At 37.3% G+C, this 17,219-nt stretch overlaps 2 protein-coding genes across 7 annotated transcripts in view; both read left to right on the top strand.

The window, feature by feature from the left end:
• Positions 1-17,219, top strand: part of SCAF4 (SR-related CTD associated factor 4) — a 114,430-nt gene that overhangs the window by 20,670 nt on the left and 76,541 nt on the right. For all 6 annotated transcript variants that reach the window (XM_036743388.1, XM_036743389.1, XM_036743391.1 and 3 more), the window contains exons 2-4: positions 3,800-3,883; positions 7,071-7,115; positions 9,785-9,946. In XM_036743388.1, the coding sequence (XP_036599283.1) occupies positions 3,800-3,883; positions 7,071-7,115; positions 9,785-9,946 (291 nt within the window). The remainder of the gene's footprint in view (positions 1-3,799; positions 3,884-7,070; positions 7,116-9,784; positions 9,947-17,219) is intronic.
• LOC118836047 (ATP synthase F(0) complex subunit C2, mitochondrial-like) lies at positions 686-1,133 on the top strand. Its single transcript, XM_036743395.1, has one exon. It carries the CDS (start codon positions 701-703, stop codon positions 1,124-1,126), a length of 426 nt encoding a protein of 141 aa, XP_036599290.1. The 5' UTR covers positions 686-700; the 3' UTR covers positions 1,127-1,133.

The following is a 17,219-nucleotide window of genomic DNA, read 5'->3' as shown; positions in this document are numbered from 1 at the left end:
AGAAGACTCATCTTCCTGAGTTTGAAACTGGCCTCAGACATTTACTAGCTGTGTGACCGTGGGCAAGTCACTTAACCCTGTTTGCCTCAGTTTCCTCATCTGTAAAATGAACTGGAGAAGAAAATGGTAAACCACTCCAGTATCTTTGCCAAGAAAACCTCAGATGGGTTCACAAATAGAGACTAACATGAATGAACAGAAGAGGGAGCTCATATGAATGGTATTTATTTTCTTATTTAGAGAAAGGGGCGAGCAAAGTCCTTAGTAGAGGCAAAGATAGAAGATACTTGAGGAAGAAAAATGAGGAATGGACGGGCAGAGTTGGAATGGGACAAAACTGGATGGGGTGATTTTGAGGGGCGTATGATGAGAGAACAGGAGATGGGAACTGAGGACAGTTTTCTCCTAAATAGCCAGTGATTAATAAGTACAGAATTGAGGGAGGACAGTAAAAGTCATGGGAGTAGTAAGTGGGTGGCACATGGTCTCTTCAGATAATTCTTATTTCTTCCTCATTGGAGTTACTTCTTTTGTATCTTCAGAATTTTATTCTTGGGAGTTTGTAGCAATTTGTAGTCTGTGAGATCTCACCTATCTACCTCTGAAACTTTAGAAATCTGCTTTCTCTTCTTTCCCCTCCCCCTCTCCATCTCCTCTGCTCTGCTGGCAGCTCTTCAGCTTTGCCCCTCACCCCCTGAGAATGTACGCCTGTGCCAAGTTCATCTCTACCCCTGCCCTTGTGAGGAGCAGCTCTCAGCTGCTAAGTAGACCGTTAACTGCAGTGGTACTGAAATGGCCAGAGGTTCGGACAGATGAGAACCTCAGCATTTTGGCAGCATCAGGTCCCTTGACCTCACTTGTCCCCAGATGTGGATTCCAAACTAGTGCTGTCTCAAGGTACATTGACACAGCAGCCAAGCTCATTGGGGCTGGGGCTGCCGCTGTGGGGGTGGCTGGCTCTGGAGCTGGGATTGGGGCTGTGTTTGGAAGCCTTATCATCAGTTATGCCAGGAACCCTTCCCTGAAGCAACAGCTCTTTTCTTATGCCATCCTGGGCTTTGCCCTGTCTGAGGCCATGGGGCTTTTTTGCCTGATGGTGGCCTTCCTCATCCTCTTCGCCATGTGATGGAGCCATTTCTATCCCCCAACATTTCTGAATGTTCCTCCTCATCCTCCTGGTCCTTCCATGTCTCTTTCAGCCTGTTTATACCTCCTCCTCCATCTTACCAGGCAGCCCTGGGGAAAGCCATGGGCTCAGGGTTTGACAGGGAAGACAAATAAGTACTGTATTAATAAGCTGCTTAAAAAGAAAAGAAATCTGCTTTCTCAAAGTTTAAAGTACTTGTCAGATTATGCCCAGCATTTTTCTCTATCGCAGATTTAGGATGGAATGGTCTCTTTCCCTCCACGAAGCCCATCCTTTTGACCCCAGTAGCTAACTCCTAGTGAGAAGCAGATACAGGATTGAATTTTCTCTTGGTGATTCTTTACCTTTTGAAGGATGAAAATATCCTTAAAGCAACTCAATCTATAAAGTATCTATTAAAGTACCTACTATGTAACAGTCACTATGCTAGACGAGGATACAAAGTCAAGCATTTCTCTGGGAGAAACAAGTGCTTGTGTGCGCACACGAGCTCTCTCTCCACATTCAAAATAAATACATAAAACAATTTTTGTTAAGATCTCGTATAAAAGGTGACACTTGAACTGAAATTAACTATTCTAGGAGGCAGAGGTGAAGGAGTCCATTTCAGGCATGAGAGATAGTATGGGGAAAAAAACAGATACATTGTTTTTTGGTTTTGTTTTTTTTGTGTGTGTGTGAGAGAGGATGAACAAGAAAGCTAGGTTGGCTGAATCATAGAAACCCTGAAATGGGGGGAGTAATATTACAATAAGGCCAAAAGGGCAGGTTGTACTTAGATTGTGAATAGCCTTAAATGCCCAACAGAGGAATTTGTATTTGACTCTAAAGGTAATAGGGAATTGCTGGAGTATAAATGACTTCTGCTTTAGGAAAATCATTTTGGTAGCTGGGTAGAGTGAAGGTAGATTAGATAGGGGAGAGACTTGAGGCCAACTAGGAAGCCATTAAATAGTCCAGGCCAGAGGTGATCTAGGATGTGGTAGCTTTGTGAATGCTACATGTATGGGTAGGAGAGATGTTTGTGGAGGTAGAAATGATCAAACTTGGCAACTGAATGAATGTGTGGGGTAAGGGAGAATGGGGAATGAAAGCATGAACAAATAAAGCATTTATTAAGCTCTTACTATGTGCAGAGTACTGGGGATACAAATAGAAAAAAAGTAAGACAGTCACTCCTGTCAAGGAGCTCCCATTCTACAACATATATGGATAGTTTCTTTTGCTGGTGAAATGGTAAGGTCCTATGGTGCTTAGGGTTCAGCAACAAGACAGGTGTTAATATGTCTTGTTTAATGAACTAATGAAAATTATATCAGTTCTGAACTATTTGATAGTGCCAAGGACTTTGGTGGCCACACCTTTCTTCTCTGCATCTTTGGTAGAGCTATGGCTGTAGCACCTGCTGGATCAGCTACCAAGTTGCACAACCAGGGGCGTTGTTTCTCAGGTTGAGGGCAGATAGGAAGCATTGCAGTTCCCAAGCCTCTTAATTTAAAGGTCCTTGGAGGAATTAAGGATTCTTGTAGATTGTAAGCCTGGGCGATGGTGCCCTTTATAGAAATAGGGAAGTTAGAGGGAGGATGGGGGTGGGAGGTCAGAGGAAGACAATGAGCTCTTTTTTGGATTTGTTGAGTATTACAGGTATTACAGTAGGTGATACTGATAGAAATGATAAAACTAGATATATAGAGCTGGGGGTCATTTGCATAGAAATGATAATTTCTCCTTCTCTGAAAGAGAGAGAATATGTAGAGAAAAGACAAGAGGGCCTCAAGTAGAGTTTTAGGTAGCAGCCAAAAGTTAGGGGACATGATATGTGAATGATGGTACAGCAAAAGGATACTGAGGAGTGAAGCTGTCAGATGGGTGTAAACAGTGTCACAGAAGCCCACATGGAGAGAGTGTTGGTAAATGGTGTCAGAGGAAGCAGAGGTCAAGAAGTATTAAAAATTGAGAAAAAGACCTTGGGTTTGGAAATTCAGATAACACTGGTATCTTTGGAGAGCTCAATTTCAGTTAAATGATGAGAGGTGAGAAGGCAGATTTTAAAGGATTGAGAAGAGAGAAAAAGGAGTTAAAAGTAGACTGCTTTTTCTGGGAATTTGGCTGTGAAATGGAAGAGAACTTCAGAATATAGAGGAATGCTAGTGTCAAAAAAGTTCTTCAGAATGGGGGAAACCTGGGAGTATTTGAATGCGGAAGGGAAGAAACCGGTAGACAAGAGATTGAGCTTGGAGGTGTGGAAGGGCTGATTGGTTGTGAAGCCAATTGGCTGGAGAAGGCAGGAATGGATAGGATCAGCAGTTCATATAAAAAAATAATTGTTTTTCCATCAGACCAATGGTTAAATAAAGGGTTTCAGCAGGGATGACTGAAGTTTGTTATCATTCCTATGTGCCATGGTTCTGTACAGGTTTGTACATTGTAATCTTCAAATGTTATTATTAAATAAGTAAGCTATTACTTTATTACTTTTCACAGTGATAACTGTTCTGGTCAACAGATTCTTGAGCACTTTACAAAGAAGTAGGCCGTTGACCTTTGGTTTTGGTATCAATCACTTGGGACAAAGTAATTTCTAGTATGTTAATGCCTAAGTTTTTCACTTTTCCAGATATTGTTTTGAACATTTTGTTATTTTATATTTAGCTCTTTTCACTCATGGATATGAAGCCTCCCATTTCTCGGGCTAAGATGATTCTCATTACTAAAGCTGCCATTAAAGCCATTAAGGTAAGATAAACACATTTTATATCATTAAAATGATGATCTTAGATTTTGAAACTTACAAGGAGTGGGAATGGAATTTTGCTTCTATTTCAGGACTTTTTGTCTAATATTTCATGTTACATATATGGCTTACTAGAGTTTATAAAGGTCATCAATGGTAATTACTATGGCTACATTTAAGTTTTATTGGCTGAAATATAAAAATATAGCCATTTGTATTAGAAAATGAAGTCTCCTTTAATTTTCTGTCAGAGGTTGGTTTGTCTCAATGTATTTTTTTAAATCATTATTTATTCAATATTTTTAGTTTTCAGCATTGATTTTTCACAAGAGTTTGAATTACAAATTTTCTTCCCATTTCTACCCTCCCCCCACTCCGAGATGGCATATATTCTGATTGCCCCATTCCCTAGTCAACTTTCCCTTCTGTCACCAACTCCCCTCCATCCCCTTTTCCTTTATTTTCTTGTAGGGCAAGATAGATTTTTATGCCCCATTGCCTGTATATCTTACTTCCTGGTTGCATGCAAAAACTTTTTTTGAACATCTGCTTTTAAAACTTTGAGTTCCAAATTCTCTCCCCTCTTCCCTCCCCGCCCACCCTCCCTAAGAAGGCAGGCAATTCAACATAGGCCACATGTATATCATTATGCAAAACCCTTCCACAATACTCATGTTGTGATGGACTAACTATATTTTGCTCCTTCCTGTCCTATCCCCTTTAATCCAATTTTCTCCCTTGACCCTGTCCCTTTTCAAAAGTGTTTGCTTTTGATTACCTCCTCCCCCTATCTGCCCTCCCTTCTATTGTCCCCCCTTTTTTTATCTCCTTCCTCCTTCTTTCCTGTGAGGTAAGATACCCAATTGAGTATGTATGTTATTCCCTCCTCAGGTCAAATCTGATGAGAGCAAGATTCACTCATTCCCCCTCACCTGCCCCGTCTTCCCTCCCAACAGAACTGCTTTTTCTTGCCCATTTTATGTGAGATAATTTACCCCATTCTGTCTCTCCCTTTCTCCCTCTCTCAGTATATTCCTCTCTCATCCCTTAATATGATTTTATTTTTTTAGATATCATCCCTTCATATTCGACTCACCCTGTGCCCTGTGTGTGTGTGTGTGTGTGTGTGTGTGTGTGTGTATGTATGTGTATGAATATTCCCTTCAGCTACCCTAATACTGAAGTCTCATGAATTATACACATCATCTTTCCATGTAGGAATGCAAACAAAATAGTTCAACTTTAGTAAGTCCCTTATGATTTCTCCTTCTTGTTTACCTTTTCATACTTCTCTTGATTCTTGTGTTTGAAAGTCACATTTTCTATTCAGCTCTGTTATTTTCACTGTGAAAGCTTGAAAGTCCTCTTTTATTGAAAGTCTATATTTTGCCTTGGAGCATGATACTCAGTTTTGCTGCGTAGGTGATTCTTGGTTTTAATCCTAGCTCCATTGCCCTCCAGAATATCATATTCCAAGCCCTTTGATCCCCCAGTGTAGAAGGTGCTAGATCTTGGGTTATGCTGATTGTATTTCCACAATACTCAAATTGCTTCTTTCTGGCTGCTTGCAGTATTTTCTCCTTGATCTGGGAGCTCTGGAATTTGGCGACAATATTCCCAGGAGTTTTCTTTTTGGGATCTTTTTGAGGAGGCGATCTGTGGATTCTTTCCATTTCTGTTTTACCCTCTGGCTCTAGAATATCAGGGCAGTTCTCCTTGATAATTTCTTGAAAGATGATATCTAGGCTCTTTTGACCATGGCTTTCAGGTAGTCCAGTAATTTTTAAATGATCGTTCCTGGATCTATTTTCCAGGTCAGTGGTTTTTCCAATGAGATATTTGACATTGTCTTCCACTTTTTCATTCCTTTGGTTCTGTTTTATAATATCTTGATTTCTCATCAAGTCACTAGCTTCCACTTGCTCCAATCTCATTTTTAAGGTAGTATTTTCTTCACTGGTTTTTTGGACCTCCTTTTCCATTTGGGTAATTCTGCCTTTCAAGGCATTCTTCTCCTCATTGGCTTTTTGGAACTTTTTTGCCATTTGAGTTAGTCTATGTTTTAAGGTGTTGTTTTCTTCAGTATTTTTTTGGGTCTCCTTTAGCAAGTCATTGACCTGTTTTTCATGGTTTTCTTGTATCTTTCTCATTTCTCTTCCCAATTTTTCCTCTACTTGTCTAACTTGCTTTTCCAAATCCTTTCTGAGCTCTTCCATGGCCTGGGACCAGTTCATGTTTTTCTTGGAGGCTTTTGGTGTAGGCTCTTTGACTTTGTGGACTTCTTCTGGCTGTATGTTTTGGTTTTCTTTGTCACCAAAGAAAGATTCCAAAGTCTGAGACTGAATCTGAGTCCGTTTTTGCTGCCTAGCCATGTTCCCAGCCAACTACTTGACCCTTGAGTTTTTTGTCAGGGTATGACTGCTTGTAGAGTAGAGAGTACTTTGTCCCAAGCGTGAGGGGTTTACACTGTTGTTTTCAGAGCTATTTCTACACAGCCAGCTCTGCCACACCAGCATTCCTCCTCCCCCAAGAACCACCAACCTGGATTGGACTCAGATCTTAAGCACGCTCTGCACTCCTACTCTGATCTGCCACTTAATTCCTCTCACCAGGTGGGCCTGGGGCCAGAAGCAAATGCAGCTGTAGTTCTGTAGCTGCACCACCTCCACTGCCCCTGGGGCAGTGGCTGAACCTCAAACTCCTTTCACTCTGTCCCCAGCAGCTATTCCCACTAACCTTCTCTGTTGTTGTTGGTGTTTGTGGGTTGAGAAGTCTAGTAACTGCCACAGCTCAGTGATTCAGGGCACTAGGGCCTATTCCTCCTGGCTCAGCCCATGCTGGGCTCTGCTCCCAGCTCCATGGGATAGACCTTACCCAGCGACCATCCAGGCTGTCCTGGGCTGGAGCCCTGCTTCCCTCTGCTATTCCGTGGGTTCTGCCACTCTATAATTTGTTCAGAGCTGTCCTTTATAGGTTTGTGGGGGGGGGGGGGTGCTTAGGCAAGTCCCTCCTTTCCAGCCACCATCTTGGCTCCACCCTGCAATCTCAATGTATTGATTTGTATTATCTTTAGGATTTTTAAAGTGTAATTATATTTCCTGTGTAAAAGCATTTACTTTATTATTTGTAAAAAAAAATAAATAAAGCAATGATGTTAAAATTGACCAATAACTATTTTTTTTTCTTTAGCTTTACAAGCATGTAGTCCAGATTGTAGAAAAGTTCATCAAGAAGGTAACCTTTCTCTTTGGGTTTTTAATTTCAATTTTATTTTTGCTTGTTTTACTATCTAAATGTACTGTTTCTACAATTTTGTACTATCAAACATTTATATGCCCAGAGATTTTGAGTAATTTTGCTTTCAGAGTCCTTCAAGAAAATGGTTAGTGGAATCTTAATGTTCCAAAATAACTGTTAAAACAGTGTTTTCTGTCTCTAATTAGTATGTTCAGTGAATCTCAGTCTATGAATTAAAGTTTTTTTAAAAAATATCTTCAAAATAATGCATTTTATTTTGTCATAAAATGAAATGTGGTTATAAATAGCTAAGTATCACATTGCATATTTAGCTAATACAATTTTGCCTTAATTTCAACATAAATAATTTTTTAGGGAAAATATTTTAATATTTCTTGTCAATATTGATCAAAAAAGTATCAGTAATCCACATACGTTTCATGTCTGAATTTTTCTTTGTAGTAGGTATAAAACAAGAGAAAATTTATGATGCTCTGCGTTAATTTGAGTTATAGAAGGCGTGGCCGTATTTTGTTATTATAAGGGTCCATGCTTGTGTTACTTTCATTTTTTAAAAATGTCTTATGGATGATCTTTGTGGATATGATTCTCACTTCCCAATGACCTTCCTCCCTCCACTAAAGCCCTTCCTTGTAACAAATAAGTACAAATAAGCAAAATAAATACTGACCATGTATGAAAATATATTATCTCTGTACCATGTCGTCTACTACTTCTCTTTCTAGTGGCAGAGTATGCTTCATTGTTAATCCTCTGAAATCAATAATTGATCAGAATTCTAAATGCTTTCAATATTGTTTTCCTTTATGTTATTGTGGCCACTTTGAAATTGTTCTTCATGGTACATTTTTACAAAAATTTCTGTTTTTCTTCCAAGTTGTTCTTTGTGGTATCTCTGTAAGATAAAATGATAGCTATAAGTGGTACACTTCCTGGTGTCATTCTGCCTTTCCCTACCACATTCATCTCTGTCTCCCCTCTATTTATCTTTCTGTTTTTCTCTCAACTTTTTCTTCTTTAATTCTGCCCTCTCTCTTGACTTGGAGCATGAACTTATTGAGAGCAAGGTTTATTTGACTTTTGTTTTTGCATTCCCCCAGTCCCTGCCATATTTCCTGGTTACAGCCATAACAATGTAGTAGGTGCTTAAAAGATAATTGTTGGTTAAATTGGTTAAGCATATCACCAGTGCTAAAGGCATTGCATGCACCCACTTACCTGATAGGGATAGGCACTAGACCTGTGATTTTATTGGTACAGGTGACTCTTTGGTGAAGAAATTCCCAGTGGTCGTGTGACCACATCTCTGTGACTTAGACTGTTACCATGGGGCTTCTTAACCTTTTTTGTATTAAGGGCTCCTTTGGCTATATAGTGGAATCTATGGGCTCCTCAAAATAATGTTATTAAATGCATAAAAATTTAATAAATATTACAAAGGAGACATTATATTGAAATAGTTACAAAAATATTTAAAAAGAGACATTTGTTGACCCCAGGTTAAGAACCTCTGATTTAGAACCAGAAACGAGAGGTTGTATAGGCCAAACCTGTTGTTTTACAGATGAGAAAACTGAAGCTCAGAGGAGGAGAAAGACTCGTGAGATATCATATAGGCAAAGTTAAGATTTAGATTTGATCCCAGCCCCTCAGATTCCAAATCCAATGAGAAAAATTTATGTCAGTTGTTAGTTGTTGAAAACTAGACGAAACACATATTGCATATGCTAGACAACAGAGAAATATTATGAGGTTTTGAATGAAGTTATAATATTTCAGAAATGGTATTTTTGAAAGTTTATCCCATCAGGGTTGACCTGTGGACCTGAAGGAATAATATGACTGGTATTATATGTAGCACAGTACCCTATAAATAGTAAAAGTAGCCATGTAATGAAATTTGTTGAATAGGGATGTTGAAAAGAGTTCTAAGTTTGGAAGGGTAGGCTGATGCCATAGTTTACAAATACTCAGTTTACAGTTATGAAAACACTGATATAATATACATCATTTGCATCTTTGCTACAACCTTGTAAAGATTAGGGTTATATAGAACATCCCAATCTTAGAGATGAACAAAGGCTCAACATTTGTGGTTATTGCAAAGATTTTTTTTCTGAGTTATTCATCTTCTGATTCTAACTTCATTGTTTTTGTTCACTTGGTCTGGCACCAAGTAAATTAATTTAGGCAGTATTGTCACTTTATGTTAGAATGGCCTAACCATGAGCAATTAATGATATACCTCTCCAATTATTTTGGTCTTCATTTCTGTGAAAGATCTTTTATAATTGTATGTTTATAATTTTTTTTTGTCTTGGTAGGTGAACTTAAGATGTTTTACAAATTCTGTAGTTATTTTGATAGAAATTTCTTTGTCTTCCTGCTGGGTTTTGTTGGCAGTACACAGAAAGGCCAATAATTTTTAATCTGACTTCTTTATTAAAGTTTGTGTTTGTATTAGATTAAGTTGACTTGTCCAAAATCATACAGATGGTAAGTGGCAAAGCAGGGACTATAATGAAAGTCTCTTGATGCGTGGTTCAGTAACCTTCCAATACTCATCAACTAAAAAATATTAAAACTAGACTTGATATAAACTCTTTTTCTTGTAATAATCCCTAACTACCTTTTTATGTTTGCAGTGTAAACCAGAATATAAGGTTCCAGGACTATATGTAATTGACTCAATTGTGCGGCAGTCTCGTCATCAGTTTGGAACAGACAAGGATGTTTTTGGGCCAAGATTCTCTAAAAATATAACAGCCACATTCCAGTATTTATATCTCTGTCCATCTGAAGATAAGGTATAGTTTAAGTCTTAAAAATTAGAACTTGAAATCTTGTGGATTCTGAATGTTGATCTAAATTTGATAATGTTGATTGTCTGTTAAAGAAACACAGGTCATGTCTTTGTCCTTTGGATGGCATTCCAGATCTTCTAATTTAGTTCTCCATGAAAGATGAAAAAGTTAGGTTTTTTTCCCATTTTAAAAAATGTCCATCTTTTACATAACTTTGCTTCATAGAAATATGATAGAAAAATATTAGGCGTGACTTTCCTTCTAGTTAAACTTTGCTTTTGTTGGGAAGGTCATGTGAGCTATATCCTAGGATACTGAAATAACTGGCATATATTAACTGGCAATAATTACTGATCCTGTCATTTATCGTTGAAAGATGGTGGAAAATGAGAGAAGTCACAAGACATGGAGAAAAGCAAGTGTCCCCAATTTCAAAAAAAGAGAAGGCAATGGTGACTACAAACTATAGGCCAGTGATTCTTGGCAGAAATTTTGGAGACTTTAGAACTAATTAGGGTTGGTTTGTGATCATTGAACTAATGATCAGTAAAATCCAGCATGGATTCATCAAAGAAAGGTTTTCCTAGAATAAATTAATTTCTTTTGCCTCTATTATAAAATATGAACTCCTGTTGGGCTTTTTGATACCTTCATGATTTGGCTGCAACCTATCCTTTCAGTCTCATTACTTCCCAAATCTTGTGGTAACAGTCAAACTGGCTATCTCTCCTCACAGACAGTTGCCCATCCTCTTGTCTCCATGTCCCCCCAAAATCCTGTGCCTGGACAGCATTCTCTCTTCATCTCCGTCTCAGAAATCTTCACTTTTCTTCAGGACACAGCTCAAGCATCACCTTTTATATGAAGCTTTTCCTGACTCTCCCAACTCATAGTGCCCACTTTCCCTTGTACATATTTTATATATTTATCTGTATAAAGCACACTTTAATTGCTTAATAAATGTTTTTGATAATTGATTTCTTTTTTCTTACTGGTGGTAGATCAAGTGAATACCATAGATAATTTAACTTAAATTTTAGCATATTGTTGGTAAGTTTCATGCTACCCGTATAGACTATATAGAGAGATGTGGGCTTCGTGATGTACCGTATGCAGAAGTGGTTGAGTGTGCAATAGTTAATGGATCTAAGCTAACATGAAGGGAAATCCCCAGTGCAGTGTCCCTGGAAATATTTAACATTATGCTGTAAAAGTAGGAGCAATAGTTGACAAGTTGGATGACATGTTCCAAAGACCTCTCAGAAGTTAAATGTAATAAGCTGAAATTTAGTAAGCATACAATGGAAAAGTTTGGGTTGATTTTGGTATTTTTCCTAACTAGTTCTTGATTATGGTACATACAGAAAGCTTATTTGGAAAAGGCCAATTACTTTTTTGGAAAAGGAAATCTTCAGATAGGGTTAAATGACCTGTGAGATTGTTTCATTTAGCCTACCTTTTCAAAATTATAGTCATGATTTTTTTGTTGTTTTTTAACACTTTTCTCAAATATGAACTGACATGAAATATGGTAATGTCTTATACTATGATATTCAATATACTCAAAAAAGCCAATTTCTGCTTATATCAGAGGTATACCTTTTTATTTTGCTGGGCTAATTTTATTTGACCTCTGTCCTAGAGTTCAGTCAGTATGGCTTCCACTTTGTCCTGTTACATTATTACCTTATCCTACCTCTTTTTGTTGAATTTTAAGGACTTTACTTCCTTACTTAAGGAATTCCTTTAATGACTTTACTTCCTAGCACTTTTTCCTATTATTTTCCCTGAAGTAGCAAAAATGATACTTCATGTGTACTATCAGAAAACCGCCATGAAAAATCAATCAGGATTTTAATGCCATAAAAGAACCACTTCACTTAATTTTTTCAGCTTGTTAACTAGTTTCTCATTTCTTAGCTTTATTTCCATTTTGAAAGTAGTTTGAGTACAAATTTTTATTTTTCTACTGTTTTCATAGTAAGTCGTATACGATAACTTAGCTTTTTCTTATTTATACTACAGTATCATACGCTACTTTTATTCTAATCACATAACTTATATACTAAATGGTTTAAGTAAATGTTAAGTAATGTTACCTTCCCTCTTTTCCTTCTTGCTTTATCTGTCACATTCCTTTAATTCTCAAATTCTATACAAATTCGATTTTATATAAATTCTTTAAATAATTTGCTAAGTAAACTCAGACCAAATCAGTGTTGAACTTGGTGGCTTCATTGCCAAAGTAGACATAGGGGAGGGTGGTGAAAAATGATTATTTAATATGTAAGGGTATTCAAGATGAAAGACTTCTAGTAATTCTCATACCTGTAAATCATGAGTACTCTCTTAAAGAAGAGGGAAGAAACTCACCAAATGACATCTCAAAAACATGTCTGTTAATTTCTGATCAGTTTTAAGTTGTCTAACCATCAGCTAGCAAAGAATTAAAATCAATAAATTAGAAGTGAAGATAAAATTGACTAGTCACTACATGCAGTTATTGCATTGCCAGCAAGCTGTCAACAAATAAGTGGGTAATTGATTAAAGTAAAAAATGAATTGAAATCATTACTATTTCTTAAAGAAGTTTAATTGGTATAAAACAGCACATTGAACAGGCCAGCTTGAAATTACCTGTGAGAATCTCATCTTCTTGCTAAATAAAGATCTGACAGCAAAGAACAATACATGTTTGGAATACAAGTTCATTTTCAAAATATTAAAGAGTAATATGTTCTCAGCCTCAGTTTCCCCTTATTTGTAAAATGCAGGTGATAGCACCTATCTCACAAGTTGAAAGTACAAAAGGAGACAATGAGATAACAACTAAAGCACTTTTCAAACTTTAAAGCTATTATTGTTAGTCTGATATAAGGCAGACCTGTCCAAAAGCGGCCAGCAGTGCAAAGCTACCCCGGAGGTCTCACTAAAGTGGCAAATCCAAATATATTGTCTATTGTTTCAATAAAAACCTAAGGTTGGACAGCCCTGACATAAGGTAATGAATCTCACAAAATTGAGAAGTAATGGAAGGGAGGCGAAATGATGTTATATAATAATAGCTTGTTATAAAATTTGATAATTCCTATTACTAGTGAAACAGATACGGTAGTATTCCTGTGGCGTTCTGCTCTCATTAATGATAACACTATAACCACCATATTTCAGGAGGTAAAGTGGGAATAGTGGTTAGACCTGACCAAATAAGCATAGAAAATACATGAAAGAAACAATGCAGTTTTGATGGTGTCCCAAGGATTGGTTGTCCAGATATTAGAAAGAGGGACAGAAAATATCAAATGGAAAAAGTTGATAAGATATCAGAAACTGAGAACCAAATATCTGCTTTGTCATCTCTATAAAGTTTTTGTGATTTTATACATTTGAGAGCATCATTGATAAAATAATCAGTGTTAGCTACATTTAGCACTTTTAAGGACACAAACTATATTAGTACCATTTTGATTCTCCAAACAACATTGTGAAGATGATTTCTCCATCTTACAAATGAGGAAACTTAAGCTCCAGAAAGTATCTGAGGCAGGATTCTAAAGCTGCATTTCTCTAGTCTCAAATATGTGGTACTATTTCTCAAACTAGTAAGGAAACGAGGAGGGTTCTCACTGACAACTTTCTATAGCATATTACACATTCTGAAACTACATAGTTCACTTGAATGGTTTAGGAAATAGAAGTTGGTTATGAAAAAGCACTGACTCAAAGACAAAAATGATGTTTTAAGGGCTCTTTTCTAACCAAGATGCCTGCCATGTATATATTAAAAACAGGCTCGATTCATTTAGAGATACCACCACCAAAATTACTTTGCTCAACAATCTTGTAATTATCAGATTCAGGTGGGCATAAGCTAGATATGCTTACTATTTGAGTGATGTTAGCTCTGATCCCTCTCTTGGGCCACATTTGATTTCTATTGCCTATGTTCTGACATTGTGTACACTTCTCTGAAGGTCCTTAAGTTGTATATTGTCTAGTAGGCAGGCCATACTATTTTTTAAAATTTTTATTTTTAGTTTACAACACACAGTTCTACATAATTTTGAGTTCCAGATTTTCTCCCCTCCCTCCCCAAGATGGCATGGAATCTCATATAACTACCACGAATAACTTCGCATTGAATTAATTTATATACTAGTCAAGTTATGGAGAAGAATTAAGACCAATGGAATGAATCATGAGAAAGAAGAAACAGAACCAAAAAAAAAAAAAACAACAATCCAAAAACGAAAACAAAAGAGAAGAAAAAAAGGGAGGAGAAAAAGGCGAGCATGAAGTGTGCCTCAATCTGCGTTCATACTTCATAGTTCTTTCTCTGGATGTAGATAGCATTCTCCATTGTGAGTCCTTTGGAGTTGTCTTTGTACCTTGTGTTGCTGAGAAGAGTGAAGTCTGTCAGGGTTGGTCCTCACAGAATCCCTATATGTGTGGTTGTGTATAATGTTCTCCTGGCTCTGCTCTGCTCACTCAGCATTATGTCGTGTAGGTTTTTCCAGGTTGTTATGAAGTCCGTATCATCCCCATTTCTTATGGCACAATAGTATTCCATTACCTTCATATACCACAGCTTGTTGAGCCATTCCCCAATTGACAGGCCATACAATTTTGTTGTGATGTTCTCCATAGAAGATTGTACCCGGCGTTGTGGAAAGATGAAGGAAGAAATAGAGATACGTTACCTTCGGTTTAAATCTGGTTGGGGAGAGGTTAAGTACATTTATACTTGGAATCGGAAAGTATTGGTTTCAAGACACTAGCTACGTTAGTGATGAACAATTATAAAAATGATATTTTATGAGCTTTGACTTCTTAATTTTTAAAATGGGCACAATAACACCTAGCAAAGACATACTTCATGATGTTATAAGGCTAAAAAGAGTGCGTATAAAGCTTTTTTAAGCAATATTTTAAAATATATATTTTATTGGTATCTTTATTTGCAGCTTAGGATAGTGAATAGAGAAGTGGCCTGGAAGCCAGGAAGTTCACCTTCTTAATTCTGATATATGTGGGCGCTGTGACCCTGAACGTTGCACTTAACCTCTCAGTATTTTTGACAACTTTTTTAAGCTTAGAAGTTGCAGAAGAAAGTTGGTGTATCTTTGTAGAGGGAGTTTGCTCATCTGGGAAATAGCTGTATCAATGAAATCACAAGTCCAGGCTCTCTTCTTACCCTGATATTTTCTTTTTACATCACTAATTTTCCAAATGTGTTTAACCTACCTAGAGAGCTGTCTTTTAAGACAAAGAATAAAAAAGACTATACACAGTTCTGCAAAGCTAGCAAATGCATCAGAAAAGTTTGGCATCTATAATGTTTCACGTATGTAGTCCCCCACCTTAGCTAAATAGGCAGATCAATACTTTTTTTATCTCTTTGGGGGCCAGACTTGATCCTTATAATTTCAAAGCATTCAGTTTTGAATTTTTTTTTTAATTCTCCTCTCCATTCATATTATTGTAATCATCATGTATGTTATTTTGCAAGTTCTACTTCTTTCAGGTGGGATCATTCCTGTGCTTCTTTGTATTCATCATATTTGTCCTTTCTTAAAGCCCAATAAATATCATGTACCACAGCTAGTTTAATCATTCTCTAGGTCATCTACTTTATTTTCAGTTTTTCTACTACTTCCAAAAGAACTGCTAGAAATATTTTAGTATATATGGGGCCTTTTTGTCATTGACCTCCTTGGTGTATATACATGTCTAGCAGTGAAATTTCTGTGTCAAAAGACAGGAACATTTTAGTCTCTATAATTCCAAGTTGCTTTTTCCATAATTATTAGACCAATTCATAGAGTGTAGTGTACTGATGTTTCTACCTTATAAAGCCTTTTTACAACATTGTAGCACCATCTCAATGTCATTTATTAGTACTGACTTCACTACTCTGGGGATTCATTTATTTGTATGTTCTGTAGTTTCATTTTTGTAGAAAATTGGTAATGGGAGGGGGTGCAGGCATGATGGTGGCTTACAGGCAGCAACCCAGCTGAACTTTCTCAATGTTCTCATTCTAAACAACTTTAACATAATGTCTCAAATCAAATTTTGGGAAGACAAGCCCAACAGAAGGCCAGGAGGAGACATTTTCTGGCCTAAGCAAACTTAGAAGGTCAACAGGAGAACTCTATGACACTTGAATAGAGAGGCCTCTCTGGAATGCACATATGCAGCCACAGCAGCAACTTCTGGAACTCTCAGGTCAGATATGGTAAGGAGGTTGTCACAGATTACAAGGGACTTGTGGGTGGGACTAAGTGCAGCTTGTATTGATTGGCAACTCTCTCGCCTATATGCAGTTTCAAGGCCAAGGCTTGTAGCAGTAGGGGAACAGGGGATCTGATCTCAGTTCAAGGGCAGAGAAGAGTGCTAATGCATTCAGCTCTAGGGACACAGGGGCCTTTCCTGAATAAAGACCGGAGCACAGACCAGAAGAGCCATGACTGCCCCCTCCCCAGATCACACCAACTTGGAAGCACCGAAAACATACAGACCACCAGATTTAGCTCTGAAAAGAGTAGCATGTACATGTCTGAAACTTGGGACAGTGCCTCCCCACCCCAAAGTGAATAGAGCGCAACATAAAGTTCAAAGTCAAGAAATAGTTTGGGGGAAAAAAAAAGAATAACCGTAAATTGCTGTTGTGGTAGCAGGAAGACCACGACAAACTCAAAAGACGACACTAACACTAAAATAGCTACAACAAAAGCCTCAAAGAAAAATACTACTTCAAGCCCAACAAGAATTCTTGGAAGAGTTAAAGAGGTAAGAGTAGTAGAGAAAAAATTGGGAAAAGAAATGAGAGTGATGCAAGAAAATTACGAAAAGAGAATTAACAGTTCGGTAAAAGAGGCACAAAAAATATTGAAGAAAATATCACCTTAAAAAATAGAATTGGCCTAATGGCAAAAGAGGCACAAAAATTCCTTGAAGAAAAGAACTTAAAAACCAGAGTTGTGCAGGTGGAAGCTGATGACTCCATGAGACATCAAGAAACAAAAAAGTCAGAAGAATGAAAAAATAGAAGAAAACATGAAATATCTCATTGGGAAAACAACTCACCTGGAAAATGTATCAAGGAGAGATCATGTAAGATAAACATGAAAGAGAAATTATAAGAGAATAAGGTTAAAAAATGATTTGTGTAAACTCTTGCGATTGTAATTAAGGTAAACTTGAGGCGCAAAGCTCAGGGCACAGTTCATTAGCAAAGTGTGAATCTGCCGATAAGTAGGGTCTCAGCCTCCTC

The sequence above is a fragment of the Trichosurus vulpecula genome, chromosome 2, assembly GCF_011100635.1.
Source record: "Trichosurus vulpecula isolate mTriVul1 chromosome 2, mTriVul1.pri, whole genome shotgun sequence".
NCBI lineage: Eukaryota > Metazoa > Chordata > Mammalia > Diprotodontia > Phalangeridae > Trichosurus > Trichosurus vulpecula.
The sequence above is the reverse complement of the archived record's forward strand: the minus strand, read 5'-3'. Positions and strand labels throughout refer to the sequence as shown.